The sequence below is a fragment of the Salmo trutta genome, chromosome 8 (assembly GCF_901001165.1).
Source record: "Salmo trutta chromosome 8, fSalTru1.1, whole genome shotgun sequence".
Lineage (NCBI taxonomy): Eukaryota > Metazoa > Chordata > Actinopteri > Salmoniformes > Salmonidae > Salmo > Salmo trutta.
This window is the reverse complement of record NC_042964.1, coordinates 17,762,015-17,778,497: the sequence shown is the minus strand read 5'-3', so window position 1 is coordinate 17,778,497 and position 16,483 is coordinate 17,762,015. Positions and strand designations below refer to the sequence as shown.

The window sequence follows — 16,483 nt, the reverse complement described above, 5'->3', positions numbered from 1 at the left end:
TGATTTTGCTACTCCCTCTGACAGAAAGAGTTGTAGTGTCATGTTACACACTCAGAAGTGCTATTTCCTAGTTTCCTCTATCCTTTACCAAGGTTGTGCTATACACACTATGTGATCACAGGAGAGGGGAAGCCCGGGGAAGCTCTTCCATGTGGGAAGGTTCAGAGATGTCTAGAGAGGAGGTTGCAAGTTTTCTCCATTGTCCGGAGCCCAGAGCTCATAGTGACATGTCGGCAGGACTGCCTGACCTCTCGTCGGCATGACGACCATGACGTTCCCACTCTACAACGATGCTCCACCTGTCACTCCTGAAGCCTGTTGACATCACCGCCTCCTTGGACATTGCTTACGTGTCCCTCTGTCTCTGTGTACAGGTGAGCTGATGGTCCTTTCCACTTCAGGGGCTCTTTAGTAAGGTCATATTAAGGGAGCGCCGTCATCACACCAATCAACACATCTATAATGGCTTATTCGTGAACATGATGTATAACTGGATATTTCTGAGCCCACTAGCCACTTGTTATAACTCACTCTTTTTATTTCTGTCCACAGCCCTGTATACGGGGAACAAGATGCATAGCCTCTAACCAAGTTGGACCTTCTCCAAAAAAACAGAACCCACTCCCTGGATCACTCACATGGGGGAAACAGCTACCTCATCCACCGTTCCTCTCCATTCAACTCTGGGGTTTATCGCTGTTTCCAGGGGGATCGGCTGACAGGGGGTTACCTCCTGCGGATGGATGAGCACAAGAGAACTGATAGGACCAAGCCCAAGTCCAGATGAGCCATACCTTCCTCAGAGCTAGTGGCCCTTTGCCTGGCTACCCAGACACCTCGATCAGGCCAAACGGCACGCTACTTCTCCACACATTTCTGGATCTACAGTGCATTCGGAAAGTATTCAGACCCCTTGACTTTTTCCAAATGTTACGTTACAGCCTTATTCTAAAATGGATTAAAATGTTTTTTTTCCCCCCTTATCAATCTTGTGTGTAGATTGCTGAGAATTGTTATTTATTTAATCAATTTTAGAATAAGGCTGTAACCTAACAAAATGTGGGAAAAGTCAAGGGGTCTGAATACAACCCCGAAGCCACTGTATGTACCTCCCTGACCCTTCACCAAATGCAAGCACATTCAGTGCCGTCTGATTGGTCCAGAAACCTTGGGGCCTTGCAAATAAAAGTTGAATTACTTGTTAAAGGCTTTGGAAGTATACGACGTGTAACACAATAATCAAATAAAAACATTTTTATTATTATAGTCAACATTTACAAAACAGTTACAAAACCATATGATCCTTCCCCATCTTTCATTGAACACTGATACTTGAACTACATGAAAAAGGGCAATATTCAAAAGCTTTAGTTCACATTTTATATAATAACGTAACAGTCTTAGTAACACTTGCAGAGTGATATGAAAAACTACACTTGAGGTCCAAATGGCTTGGCGCTACATACAGTCAACAGTATGATTAAGTTTAAACATTCTGTAATCTCGGTTACCCAGAAGTAAAATTAGTGTTAAAGTTTGTCACTTCCTGTCCACAAGAGATTATACAATGTTTAACATGAATATTGTGGGATAGGGGGCAGTATTTAAATGTCCGGATGAAAAGTGTGCCCAAAGTAAACTGCCTGTTACTCAGGCCCAGAAGCTAGGATATGCATATAATAGATTTGGATAGAAAACACTCTAAAGTTTCCAAAACTGTTAAAATAATGTCTGAGTATAACAGAACTGATTTGGCAGGCGAAACCCCGAGGACAAACCATCCAGGGGGGAAAAAAATTGAGGTCATAGTATTTTCCAATGGTTTTCTATTGAAAGCCCTATTTAATAGGAACCTGGTTTCAGTTCCTATGGCTTCCACTAGATGTCACCAGTCTTTAGAAATTGGTTGATGTTTTTCTTTTGAGAAATGAAGTAGGGCTGTTCATTGTAAGTGTCACTCCAAGTGGACTCTATTGTTTGGTGCACGTGAACTGGAACGCGCTTCACATTGTTTTTATCCGGTATTGGAAACAGTTTTTCCCGTCTTTAATTTTAGAGATTATTTACATTTTAGGATACCAGAGGTTGGATTAGGAACGCTGTTTGAAATGTTTGGACCAAGTTTACAGGTAACTTATTAGATACTTTGTAGTCATGTTGGGCGAGTTGGAACCGGTGCATTTCTGAATCAAACGTGCCAAAAAAATTGACATTTTGGGCATATAAAGAAGAAATTTATCGAACACAATGACCATTTGTGATGTTTCTGGGTCATTTTGGAGTGCCAACAGAAGACGATTTTCAAAGGTAAGGCATGAATTACATCGCTATTTCTGACTTTTGTGTCGCCACCTGCCTGGTTGAAAATGATTTTCATGTGTTTGTATGCGGGGCGCTGTCCTCAGGTAATCGCATGGTCTGCTTTCGCCATAAAGCCTTTTTGAAATCTGACACTGCGGCTGGATTAACAAGAAGTTAAGCGTTATTTTGATGTATTACACGTATATTTTCATGAATCTTGAAATGTCTGTAGTTTGAATTTGGCGCTCTGCAATTTCACTGGATGTTGTCAAATCGACCCCGCTAAAGGGATTGGCGCACGAAGGGATCACTAACAGGTTAAAGACAACTGCTACTAGGTAAAGAGAAAATCATTGTCTATGAGAGAAACATACTGCATGATTGGTACATTATTGTCTCATCTATCTCTATCGGCCCATGGCTCATGAGTGGTGGGATGCCATTGGTTGAATGGTCTGAGCCTGTATCCATGACGGGAACCATACTTGGCACGCCCACCTCTCTGGAAGGGGGCACTGCCAGCACCCCAAACTGCACCTCAAAGCTCCCCTTTGCCTCTCCATTCTCACGACGTATCAGCACCTCATACTCCCCGAACCGGACCAGGGCCTTATTCGGCAGCTCTGCCCTCTCCAGGTACCCCAACTCCGACCCGTTGACCGTCACGTGTCCCTTCTGGCTCAGGTTCTGCACAGAGAACAGCATGTTGGGGCTGTTGGCGGTGAGGTAGGCCTGCAAGGCCAGCTGCTTGCGGGAGACCCGTGGGTCGGCCAGGGCAAAGGTGCAGCCGTGGGCGTCCCGGCCCAGCCTCAGGGGGTCCTCAGCTGGGTGCTTGTGCCTGGCGTCCAGGGGCAGCAGGCGGTAAAGAGCCTTAGAGGCCTGCTGGGGGTGGTAGAGCTGGATCTGGAGGCAGGTCATCAGCTCCTCTGTTTCCATGGTGTGAGACAGCTCCATGATGGGTGTTATGATGGCTTATCCAATTGAAAGGATGCTGACTTTCAGTTTCAATTGGTCTGAAAGAAAAACAGATAATTATTAAATTGACTACTTTTTGTTATTCTGGCACTAAATAAGTCTTATTACTAGAAATAGAATAACAGCTCAGACAGAGGGTACTGAAGTTAAAAACATTTCATTCTATTGCACAATTCCCTAGGGAGAAATGTCAGGGTATTTCCATAAAGCAGTAGAAAATCTCTTGTTTTGTTAATACTTTCAGTTCTCATTTTAAGGAAGACTTGTCAGAATTGCATCATCATTCCACACACCCAGCCTCAGTGGATGAAAGTAATTTCACTGTGCTATGAATGTAGCCTATTTATATGGGTCGTTCCACTAAATGAGTGCCTTTTGCCTTAGATATTTTAAGTAGAAATTGTGCACCAATGCTGAATTTTAAAAGCCTGTTATATTAAATGAAGTGCTCTTTACTATAGACCACATGGAAAACACAATACATCAAAAACAAATGTATGAAGACTTGCTAAAGTGCCAATATTCAGCATTTTGACATGTTCCACTGCATCCTCTACACTCTTAGAAAAAAAGGTGCTATATAGAACCTAAAAGGGTTATTTGGCTATCGCCACAGGAGAACCCTTTGTAGACCCCTTTTTGGTTCCAGGTAAAACCCATTTGGTTCCTGGTAGAACCCATTTGAGTTCCATGTAGAACCCTTTACACAGAGAGTTCTACATGGAACCCAAAATAGTTATACCTGGAACCAAAAAGGCTTCTTCCAGGAACCAAAAAGGGTTATTCTATGGGGATAGCCGAAGAACCCTTTTGGAACCCACTTCAGCCCAACATTTATTCATGTTTTCACCATCATTGGCTAGGTTTCCATCCAATTGGCGACATATTTTAATGCAAATATTATAAAATCTGCATAAAGAAAATATTGTTTGTGAATTTTCCCACTAGTGGTGAGCTTCCACCAAAAATACTTGTTGCAGATAAAAATCAGTGCTTGATGACAGTGTAACAGTGTTGCTTACGTCCCTCTCCGGTTACAATAGCTCACACAAAATGTACTTTTTTTTTTTTTCTTCATGTACCGAATAAAAATCTAAAGTTCAATGTGGTTCCATCACATTTTCAACTCTATCGATAGTTTTGTCACAAAAACGGTTATGTTAAATGAAATGTGCTTACTCTGGTCTGGGCATGTATGCTCTAGCCAACAGCTCACAGATACAGTGCAGGTTGCCTGTGCAGGTAAAATACATGATGAGATTATTATGGAAAAGAGCGAGAATATTTGTCATACAGCAGTCAAGCATTGATCATCATGTCACCAGAATAAGACCCTCGATATTTATCGGAAATGGAAAGGAGCAACAAACTCATCACCGTGCACATTCACCACCCTGTGAAATTCATCCTAATTTATTTCATCTGTAGTTCAATAAACTGGATGGTTTCCCGAATCGTAATGGGAGGACCACACAACATATCATCGCGTGACTCCCAAGTTTACGTCGATATGATGGTTATTATATCAATATTTGCTCATAAAGGTGTTTCCACTGTCATTTCTCGAATAATAATTGTTACTGTCACAAAATGTTCCCACAGGGTGATTTAAATTGAAGTCGTCAACTTTATTTGGCACTTAATAGGTACTCCCCACCCCACGCGACATCCATGGTTGTCGAATTATGGGCGATATCAGGACCGTCGTGGCCATTATTTCTCCCAAAAAATAGTCGTCCGAAATTGGGCAAATTGGTCCGTCCATTTTAGCCGAAGTTCAGTCTACCATATTATAGTCATTTTAACAATATAACAATACAATTCGTTGAAATAAAACGTTATTTCTTTATATATATATATATATATATGTATATATATATATATATATAACATATGTTACACTACTCAAAATACACCTAATTGGTGGAACAACCCATACTCAGACAGTTTTAGGAAACAGTTTTTCACAAAAGCCAGTCTACTATATTGTCAGAAGTGAAGAATTTGTTCGATCTGCAACATTCTTGCACACGTTTTTCTAGATAGCTAATAACATGACTAGACTAGTCTAAGATTTTACTGATATTGAAATGTCATGACATTCAATCAAACAACAAAACCATTCTGAATGTTCACTTCCAAACTTTCTAGGCTATATCTTACCTGTAAAATTAGGTAGTTGTAGCAACTGTACACGCAGCGTCTGCAAAGATCAGACTACATACAGTAAGTATGCGGTCTCTAACTGTTGACTTGTTTACTTGAACGGGTACAACAACTATTGCCTGCCTACTGGCGCACCGACCTTTGTGCGAACTATAATGGGTGTCGGAGGATAGTAACAAAGATATGTTCTCTCTATGATAGTACAACAGAGTATCTAAACCATACTGTACTGTGATAATACTGCCGAGAGCAAAACAACAGGAAGGGGATGGCCGTTGAGTCAGCAAGCACGCGCTCCACCATTCATGGTTTTGACTAGATGGGATACAGTTTTTGTCAGATTTGACTTTTTGTAACAGGTTAGGAGAATTTGAAGGTTATGAGAATTTATGCAACAGTTTATGAGAATTAACGTATCAGGTTAGAATAATTAGGTTAAGGTTAGGAAAAGGATTAGTGTTAGCTAAAATGCACAAAAGGTCAACATTTGACGTTCATTTGACAAAAGTTGTATACCTTCTAGCCTTGATCATATTACATCGCACCACCGTTGACAGTGAATAGCTGCTTGCCTTGGGAAATTCCAGAATTCCCAAATAGCGCCATCTCTTTAGGGAAGGTCTGTTTATGCTTTCAGTTTTGCAGGCTCCATGCAACTTCCTTACGACTTTCAGTAACCCCATACGGAAAAGTAATATATGACCTTATATATCAGCAAGGGAAGATTCTGAAAATGACAACTCTTAATTGGGGGGGGGGGGGGGGGGGGGGGGGACAGTACAGCAGTTGGTGGATGCCAGGAAGAGGCTAGAGATGCCCAAAGATATAAAATCATTCATAATGTCTCTTATGCAGAGGCATCAAGGCAGATTGGTTTAACTATTAGGCAGAGTTATGGAGCTAATAGGGCTAAACCTTGAATAAGTGGACCTACTGTAAGAAATGTTACTTATGTTGGTCCAGACACGGATAGGATACCTGTTCAGAAATCTTGCGCTCACAAATATCTGTTGTTTCAAAGGACACCTTAATAGTTAATCAGATTGACTTTTTTTAGCCTTCATTGGAAATGTTATCAACCTGCCCACGTTTGTGGAAAGAAGAACTGCCAAGTTGAAGATTGTGGAAGCAGCTACAGAGTTTTTAGGAGTAACAGATGTTACTGTCGCCATGATTGTTGATATGTTGACTCCTAATAATACTAATGATGGAATGTCTCAGTATGATTATAATTAGTGTTATGGTTTTTGTTATCCATCAGTGTAATGCTAGAAGTCTTATTTCTAACGGACAGGAGTTTAACAAATATGTAATAGATTTAGAGATCAAACCTGAAGTGATATGTGTTCAAGAAACACGGCATTTACATCTTGATTTTATTATTCCTGGTTATTTCTCAATCAGATCTGATAGATCAACTGGACAGGGTGGTGGGTGTGTTAAGTTCATAAGGGAAGATCTTGTATATCGTAATATAACTGTGCCATCTGAATATGAATGTGTGATGGTGGAAATCTATAGTGCATGTAGTAATATTAAGTGACACAATTGTTACAACCCTTGTCGTCAACTATCTGTAGCGATGTTTCATGAAATATCAGGAAAATTGGGCACTAGAGAGATATGGTTCACCGACTTTAATGCACATAGTAGTTTATTGGGAAGCACACATACAGATGCTAATGGTACTATTGTGGAAGATATGAGCATTAGTATGGCTTAACGATGGATGTGGTACAAGAGTTGATGTTGTTAGAGGGGTTGTATCCTGCCTGGACCTCACAATGGCTTCTAACTCTATTGCATTTATGTATGAATGGAATATAATGAATGTGTCATGCCCTGATCTGTTTCACCTGTCCTTGTGCTTGTCTCCATCCCCCTCCAGGTGTTGCCCATCTTCCCCTGGGTACTTATACCTGGGTTCTCTGTTTGTCTGTTGCCAGTTTGTCTTGTTTGTTCAAGTTAACCAGCGTTTTGTCTCAGCTCCTGCATTTCCCCAGTCTCTCTTTTTCTCGCCCTCCTGGTTTTGACCCTTACCTGTCCTGACTCTGAGCCTGCCTGCTGTCCTGTGCCCCTACTCTGGATTACCGACCTCTGCCTGACCTGACCCTGGGCCTGCCTGCCGTCCTGTACCTCGGGCCCCACTACTCTGGATTATCGATCCCTGCCTGCCTTGACCTGTCGTTTGCCTGCCCCTGTTTTTGCAATAAACATTGTTACTTAAACACAGTCTGCACTTGGGTCTTACCTGAAACCTGATAGTATGATTCTACTGTTGGAAGTGATCATTTCCCGATTTCATGCACCATGAACTTTGATGTTACTATTCCAGATAGGGTAACATTCAGAAGATGGTGCTTTCAAAAAGAAGATTGGGAAAAGTTGGGTGATCATTGCTTAAAGTCTGTTGGACAGTTTATGTATGTGCTGCCTCTGACCTCTCTGATTTTGAGTGCTGCGAATGTATATGTGCCAGTGAGTGAAGTGGGTGAGAAAAGGAAGGTGGCTTCTTGGTGGACTGAAGAGGGCACTGCAGTTATTCGAGAAAGAAATAGGGCTTACAGAGTGTTGCGTAGGAATATGACTCCTGAGAATCTAGTAGATTTCCAAAGGAAGAGAGCTTTAGTACATAGGGTCCTTAAGTCTGTCAAGAGAAATGTATGGAGACAGATCTGCTCTACAATAGGCAGGGGTACTGAGCTGGGGGATGTATGGTCTATGTTGAAGAAGATGACTGGAAGAAGCAAGTATCTCAAATTCCATTTTGGTTGTGGGTCAGAAAATGGACGTAACTGATAAAGAAAAAGTTGATTTGTTGGGGAAGACATTTGCTAGGGTACATAGTGGGGTTACTTTGGCTGAAGTATATAAGCAACGCAGGTGTGCGATTTTAAATGCTCATGTTAATGTGTATAAGAAAAGGGATACTGTTGAATTTTCTTTGGATGCTGTTTTTACCATACATGACATGCGTTCAGCCTTGATAGGCTGTGGATTTCCAGCCCCAGGTCATGATCAGTTGTGCCATGTAATGTTTAAGCATCTACCTGATGTGGTCATATATGTTCTCCTGGAATTATTTAATACAATTTGGAGTGAGGGGGTTATACCTTCTGGTTGGAAACGTGCAGTAATATTATCTTTTGTAAAGCCTGGTAAGGACCCTTCATGTGCTGATTAGTTATAGACCAATAGCACTGACCTCTAACTTGTGTAATCTGATGGAAAAGATGAGTCAATAAATTGTCATATTTCCTGGAACATAGAGGTTTATAGAGTCAATGTCAAAGTGGATTCCGTAAAGGTAGATCTACTTTGGATGCATTAATAAAGGTGAGCAATGAAGTAAAAAAAATACTCTGGTGATGAAAGAAGTAATGGCTGTCTTTTTTACATTGAAAAGGCTTATGACACTATATGGAGAGAAGGCCTACTGATTAAGATGGTTAAGATGGCCTTCTTATTTATTCGCTCTTTTAGAGTTCAAATAGGATCCATTTTATCTGATGCCTATGGAATTGACAATGGTATTCCTCAAGGCAGTGCAATCAGTCCTATTTTGTTCAATATTATGATTAGCGATGTGTTTTCGAATGTACAGTTGAAGTCGGAAGTTTACATGCACCTAAGCCAAGTACATTTAAACTCAGTTTTTCACAATTCCTGACATTTAATGAAAAGTACAAATTCCCTGTCTTAGGTCAGTTAGGATCACCACTTTATTTTAAGAATGTGAAATGTAGAGTGATTTAAATAAATCACTCTACATTTCAGCTTTTATTTCTTTCATCACAGCTGGCTAAAAGTATTTCCATGGTACTAGTTGAATAATTTTATGGCATTAATAGCTTAAAGAGGTTTTCAGAAAAGAGCAACTTGCTCATATAAATACTTTGCGTCCTTCACCACCACAGCGGTCAGGGGCATATTTTAGGACTTTCAAGAGGGCCCGCAACACAATCAATCTCCTGAGTTTTCTGGCTTTTCATGACACCTACTGTAAGCATAAAAAGAGAAGAAACTAAATTAACGAGTGGCAAAATGTTGTCATGCACGACACGACAGAACACTAACATACACGGTAAATTGTTTCTAACAGTCTGAATATACTAAAAGTGCTATCAACGGCATGTTTGCTCCTCAGTCCCTCCATATTGAAGTGGGACATTCATTTATTGGTCATCAATCTGAAACATTTTAAGGAGGATATCAAAATTAGACAGTAGTTGGATAATGACTATTTTAACCCATCTCTAAATTGTAACGTTTTTCTTAATTCTAATATGTATATGTTGTAATATTCAAACACACATCTCCATAATCCTGATGACATTGTCCTGGACAGAGGTTCCCCCAATTGAGGACAGCTTGGCAGTCTTTAAAAAAGAAAGCTAAATGCACAAATGTAAGTATGTGTAGAGGCTATAAAGAGACAATAAAATATAATCTTGCTCAAAAGCTATGTCTGTCATATCATCCCTGTAACATTTATTTTTATTGATGCAATTGGAAAATATCTTCGTCTTCTCTGCAAATGCACATGTGTTTGAGTGAGCAACAGGAAGAATGAGCAAGAAAGAAATGGGACAAACATGACTCACCAAGGGCAGTGTCTGTTGAATCAGGACGCAAGGGTTTTGAACCTGAAGGAAAAAAAAGCTAAAATAGGATTTTATTTGCTTTACAAACTTATAATATTACAAGTGGTGCTATTTCAAATGGGATCTTCTTACACTATACTCTTAGAAAAAAGGGTTCCAAAAGTATTCATTTGCTGTCCCCACAGGAGAATCTCTTTTTGTTCCAGGTAGAAAGAACCCTTTTGGTTAGAATCCAAAATAGTTTTACCTGATGCAGCCTCTCTACCTAATCATGTTCTTTTTCATCTCTCTCTATTAGGGAAACGTATCCATGTCCACATATCAAAGAGCCATCCCAGGAGGAGGAAGAAGACTACCCGCCACCGCTACCTGAGAGGGGGGGATAAGGGGCCCTCGTGGCTACCCTGGGGCGAGGCATGGGACGCCACCCCCTAGCTATCTAAGAGGTCGCCACCCACACCCTCATCAAAAGGAGGAGGTGTACCTATCCTCTATGGATGTTCCAACATCACTTTAGGCTCCCACGGCCTCCACTAAACCTCCAGATTAAGTGTGAAATGCTTGAACTGGGAGAAAAAGCATGCATAGAAAATGCCACAAATTGTTGTTGCGTTTTGGTACACCACAAGTACGTTCGTTTCCAGCATTGCGTTTCAGAGCCAGTGGCAGTGCATTCTGTGTGGTGCATATGTTGGTTACATTTCATAAATCGAACGTATGTGTCAAATTGTATGCGCAGATGGCTTGACAGAAACGGTAGCAGAAGGTGAACATTGAACTTTTGTTGGACACATATCCAGATGATGCTGCGTACCATTCTGCTCAACCACGCTGTAGGTGTGTTCGAAGCGTTCTTGGCACAGCCTGCAGGAACCTAACCAGGTAAGACAGGAATCGGGATCAGTTGTGGGTGATATGAAACGCCAGGGTAAAGATGTGATCAATTTAGGTAGCTTCATCGTATAGGAAATGATTTCTTGATGCGTGTCTTTAGGCTGGGCATGGACAGGTAACACAGTTTTATGTTCTTTCTTTCTAAACTAACAAGCAATATTTCAACCAAATGTTTAAAGTGTCTTTATTACAGGGGCAATCTGGGATTCGTACATCATTTTGGGACTTTTAAATCAACAATATATAGCCACTGATTCTTAAAGATTATAACATATGTTTCATTAGCATAGTTCAACTGTCTTACCCCACCAGAACCCAAAATATTAACTTCTTTTACTTTATTGTTTGTAGACAATGTAATTTCACACCACCACTGTTGTCTATAGCTTCAAAACATGGTTAAAACTCCCCAATTGTAAAAAAGACTTTGGAAGCCATACATTTATTGATGTCTACATTCGTTTTTGACACATGTATTCTATTACGGACAGCTTAATCAATGCATACTTTAAAATTATATTATGTGAGCTAAACATAAAATGTATACAAACGTTTTCCTTAAAGGAAAACTCCAACCAAAAACTATGCTGGTATTTGTTTTATTAGTCCATTGCAAAGCCTCTCTACGGCCAATGCATAGCATCAGCAATCCAGGGTTCATATACATCATTGGTTAAAACTATCATTGATCTCATGGAGGGTCAGTCTTTTCATTGGTAGGTCTGTCTGAATTTGAGCGGTTGCATTTCTTCTGCCCCATCCCTCAGCTGTAAACCCAACAATATGTCTGGGTTTTAGTTGTTTGAATCCCAGAGGTCTTTTTAGGTCAGCAGGTTCATTTTGATCTGGGTTCAATGTTTGTAAGAAATCTGCCCCCTGGTGAGTTATAAGAGTATAATTCTTTAATGTACAGATGAAGTTGGAAGTTTACATATTTAGTTTGGAGTCATTAAAACTTGTTTTTCAACCACTCCACAAATTTCTTGTTAACAAACTATAGTTTTGGCAAGTCGGTTAGGACATCTACTTTGTTCATGACTGTAACGTCGTTTGAAAGGAGAGGACCAAGGTGCAGCGTGGTGAGCGTACATATTATTTTTATTAGAAAAGACGCTGAACAAAACAATAAACACTACCCAACAAACCATGAAGCTAAAGGCTATGTGCCATAAACAAAGTCAACTTCCCACAACACAAGGAGAGAAAAGGGCTACCTAAGTATGGTTCCCAATCAGAGACAACGATAGACAGCTGTCCCTGATTGAGAACCATACCCGGCCAAAACATAGAAAATAAAGAACATAGAAAAAGGAATATAGAATGCCCACCCAACTCACACCCTGGCCTACCCAAAATAGAGAATAAAAACCTCTCTATGGCCAGGGCATGACAATGACACAAGTAATTTTCCAACAATTGTTTACAGACAGATTATTTAACCTATAATTCACTGTACCACAATTCCAGTGGGTCAGGAGTTTACATACACTAAATTGACTGTGCCTTTAAACAGCTTGGAAAATTCCAGAAAAGGATGTCATGGCTTTAGAAGCTTTTGATAGGCTAATTGACATCATTTGAGTTAATTGGAGGTGTTCCTGTGGATGAATTTCAAGGCCTACCTTCAAACTCAGTGCCTTGACATCATGGGAAGATCAAAAGAAATCAGCCAAGACCTCAGAAAAAAAAGTAGACTTCCACAAGTCTGGTTCATCCTTGGGAGCAATATCTAAACGCCTTAAGGTACCACGTTTATCTGTACAAACAATAGTACGCAAGAATAAACACCATGGGACCACGCAGCCGTCATACCGCTCAGGAAGGAGATGCCTTCTGTCTCCTAGAGATGAATGTCCATTGGTGTGAAAAGTGCAAATCAATACCAGAACAACAGCAAAGGACCTTGTGAAGATGCTAGAGGAACAGGTACTAAAGTTTCTACAACCACAGTAAAACAAGTCCTATATCGTCATAACCTGAAAGGCCGCTCAGCAAGGAAGAAGCCACTACATCCATAAAAAAGCCAGACTATGGTTTGCAACTGCACATGGGGACAAAGATCGTACTTTTTGGAGAAATGTCCTCTGGTCTGATGAAAAAACAATAGAACTGTTTGGCCATAATGACCATTGTTTTGTTTGGAGGAAAAGGGGGAGGCTTGCAAGCCGAAGAACACCATCCCAACCGTGAAGCATGGGGGTGGCAGCATCATGTTGTAGGGGTGCTTTACTGCAGGAAGGCCTGGTACATTTCACAAAATAGATGGCATCATGAGGAAGGGAAATCATGTGGATATATTGAAGCAACATCTCAAGACATCAGTCAGGAAGTTAAAGCTTGGTCACAAATGGGTCTTCCAAATGGACAATGACCCCAAGCATACTTCCAAAGTTGTGGCAAAATGGCTTAAGGACAACAAAGTCAAGGTAATGGAGTGCCATCACAAAGCCCTGACCTCAATCCTACAGAAAATGTGTGGGCAGAACTGAAAAAGCGTGTGCGAGCAAGGAGGCCTACAATCCTGACTCAGTTACACCAGCTCTGTCAGGAGGAATGGGCCAAAATTCACCCAACTTATCGTGGGAAGCTTGTGGAAGGCTACCTGAAACGTTTTACCAAAATTAAACAATTTAAAGGCAATGCTACCAAATACTAATTGAGTGTGTGTAAACTTCTGACCCACTGGGAAAGTGATGAAAGACATAAAAGCTGAAATAAATAATTCTGTACTATTATTCTGACTTTTCACATTCTTGAAATAAAGTGGTGATCCTAACTGACGTATGACAGGGAATTTTTACTAGGATTAAATGTCAGGAATTGTGAAAAACTGAGATTAAATGTATTTGGCTAAGGTGAATGTAAACTTCCGACTTCAACTGTATACTGCAGCCTGTACTGTAAATAGTTGTAGTGGTTTTTTACAGCTGTACTACTTGAATACTTGGATTTGAACGTGTATAGTCCTAATAAACGTTTTCCCCTGAATATGTCATGTACTCATAATAAAATTATTTAACACCATAATCTTGTTTCTTCACTCTGGTTTGATAGTGTCCTTTCTGAACAACAGTACATAATGTTGGAAGGCTAGCCAGGCCAGACTACAGATAATCTATCCTTTTCTATAAACCAACATATAGCCATCATCATATGACTGGTGATGAAAAAGTATGAACATGTAATGCACTCACAACTGTAAGTCGCTCTGGATAAGAGTCCGCTAAATGACTAAAATGTAAAAAAAAAAAAAAAAAAAAGTGAATAATGAGATCATTTCTCTTCCGTTTGTGGAAGCGTACTGCCGTCTGCAGGATAGGTGGTGTACACACAGATCAAGGAAGTCAAGACATCACCATAGAGCAGCGTTTCCCAAACTCGGTCCTGGCTAGCCCAGATTCCAAATCACCCAACCTCATAACTAGCTACCAATAAGCCATTTCAGGCTATCAATCAAGTTAGAGTAGCTAGTTTGTCTAACTATCTTAGCTGGCATGCCTGCTGGCAAGGTTGGTAGACTTTAGAAAAGCAAGCAATAACTAAATGTACTGAATAAGACTCACATTCCTTTCAATCTTTTACCCAGATTTGAACAGAGACGCAGAGAAGTATGCTTAGATACGCAGAAAAATAGACCTTTTTTTTTTTTTTTTTACATAGAATTAAGCGTAATGATTATGGCTCTAGATTGCAGGAAAAACTGTTTAATGTGTTTGAAAAAATTCAATAATGTACGGACGGGGGCCTAGCCCCCCTACGGACCACCCCCCAGACATTCTCACGTACTTTGTGCGCCCTCAGATTTTTTGGGTGCATGACGCCCCTGGTCACATGTGAATGACCACACAGATTGGCAGGAGCCATTTAAGTAGAAACACGAATCACTAGTAAAAGAGTCTTACCCTGTAATGATATAGAACATTTCTTCCTTCTCATTCAGATGTGGAGGACAATGATGGCGATCAAACTCAAGATGTTGGACACAATTTAAACTAGGAGTTTGGGGTTTAAAGGAAGTTGTTGATATTCTTTCTTAGAAACACAGGTATACATGTCAAATTTTGTAAGCTTCGTCTTCGACCCTTCTACAATTCAGAGTTGCATCAGAAAATGTATTTTAGAGTTTGATTGGTCTTGAATTATGACAGATCAGAGATGAATTATTACAGAATAAAATCTACATTTAGAGGTTCAAAGCAAAATACCTTCAATGTCCAGCTTTGTCCCAAACAGGATCTCCCCACAAAGCCACAGCACAGTAATAAGTCCCCGCATCAGAGAGGCTGAGGTTCCTCTTGGGGAGGTTGTAGACACATTGATCACTCCTATTTTCATGTGTGTAAATTATTCTGTATGGGATTATCCTGAGCCATGTCTGAACCAATAGACACTGTGTTCTCCTACACAGGTCTCAGTGTGTATTATACAGTTCAGAGTCACAGAGTCTCCTGGCTGGACTGACTAAGACATAGACTGCTGAGTAAGATGCTGGTTCCTGGAATCTGCACCTTTTATAACACGGTAAAACCAAGGTTCTCATAATTGTTTTTGTTTTAATATAACCACTTAAAAGAGCCTGATAGTCACATGATAATGCATATATTTGTTACTTACCCTAATGCAAAAGAAACACACCATTTCCAAAGATCATGGCATCAATCTCGTGTGGCACAGTAACACATCCACATATCTGATGGTCTGGCGTCTTCAATAGTCAGCACAAAACTAGCTCCACTTTCCTTGCTACAAACCAGGTGCTGTTGTTAAACTCCCAATAGAATGTTGGAGTGAATGTAAAGCGATACTATGCAGACTGGAGCTTGTCCCACTGTCATTTTGAAGTAACTTCCTTCGGTTTCTGAGATGAAACATTCCAATTCAACCGTGTATCCACAGATGAATGTATTTAGGACATTAGACTGTCTGATGGTAGTAGACCACCCTTTAGACAGGATAAAAACAAAGATTTACATGACTTGAATATCTTCACATGTTTTTTAGTCTCTTCTCATCCCTCTATTCTGTCAGCATTTTCTAATGCAGTTAGTTTTCGTACATATGGATTCCTCAAACCTACCTGTACTAAATGTCAGCAAAAAAAGTAAACATAGTTGGGTCATTGTATAATTCCACCTCCGATGACATCATCTCCTCATGCGTAGACTAGTCGTCCTGTGTGACAGATGGGAGTGAGAGTCAAGAGGTTATAGGTTTCTTTTTATACACAACTGGAGTGTGGGTCCACAGGCCTGATTGGCTGCTGTGACATCAGTAAACAGACGGAACAGGACAGCCGTACCCTCCCCTCTGACCTTTTTCTGTCCTCATGCTACATGTCTTCAAAAAGCTATCGAGAGATAAGCACACCCTGTGGAACATATGCAAATATGCGTGCCCTCATTTTAGATCTTGAATTTTTATGGTAATATGGCATGATTATTATTGGCAAGCTCCAATTTACACACTCAAACAGTGGTGGAAAAAGTACCCAATTGTCATACTTGAGTAAAAGTAACAATACCTTAATAGAAAATGACTCAAGT

The 16,483-nt window shown here is 40.4% G+C and overlaps 1 protein-coding gene across 2 annotated transcripts; it reads right to left on the bottom strand.

Moving 5' to 3' along the window:
* Window positions 1-1,239: 1,239 nt before the first annotated feature.
* On the bottom strand, window positions 1,240-5,766 carry LOC115198342 (TRAF-interacting protein with FHA domain-containing protein A). 2 transcript variants are annotated; one of them, XM_029760233.1, is made up of 3 exons: window positions 5,440-5,732; window positions 4,456-4,510; window positions 1,240-3,314 (listed from the first exon to the last, which is right to left on the bottom strand). In XM_029760233.1, exon 3 carries the CDS (start codon window positions 3,253-3,255, stop codon window positions 2,659-2,661), a length of 597 nt encoding a protein of 198 aa, XP_029616093.1. In that variant the 5' UTR covers window positions 3,256-3,314; window positions 4,456-4,510; window positions 5,440-5,732; the 3' UTR covers window positions 1,240-2,658. The 2 variants fall into 2 exon arrangements, with proteins under 2 accessions (XP_029616093.1, XP_029616094.1); XM_029760234.1 differs by lacking the exon at window positions 4,456-4,510 and having other exon boundaries at window positions 5,440-5,766.
* Between the last annotated feature and the right edge of the window lie 10,717 nt (window positions 5,767-16,483).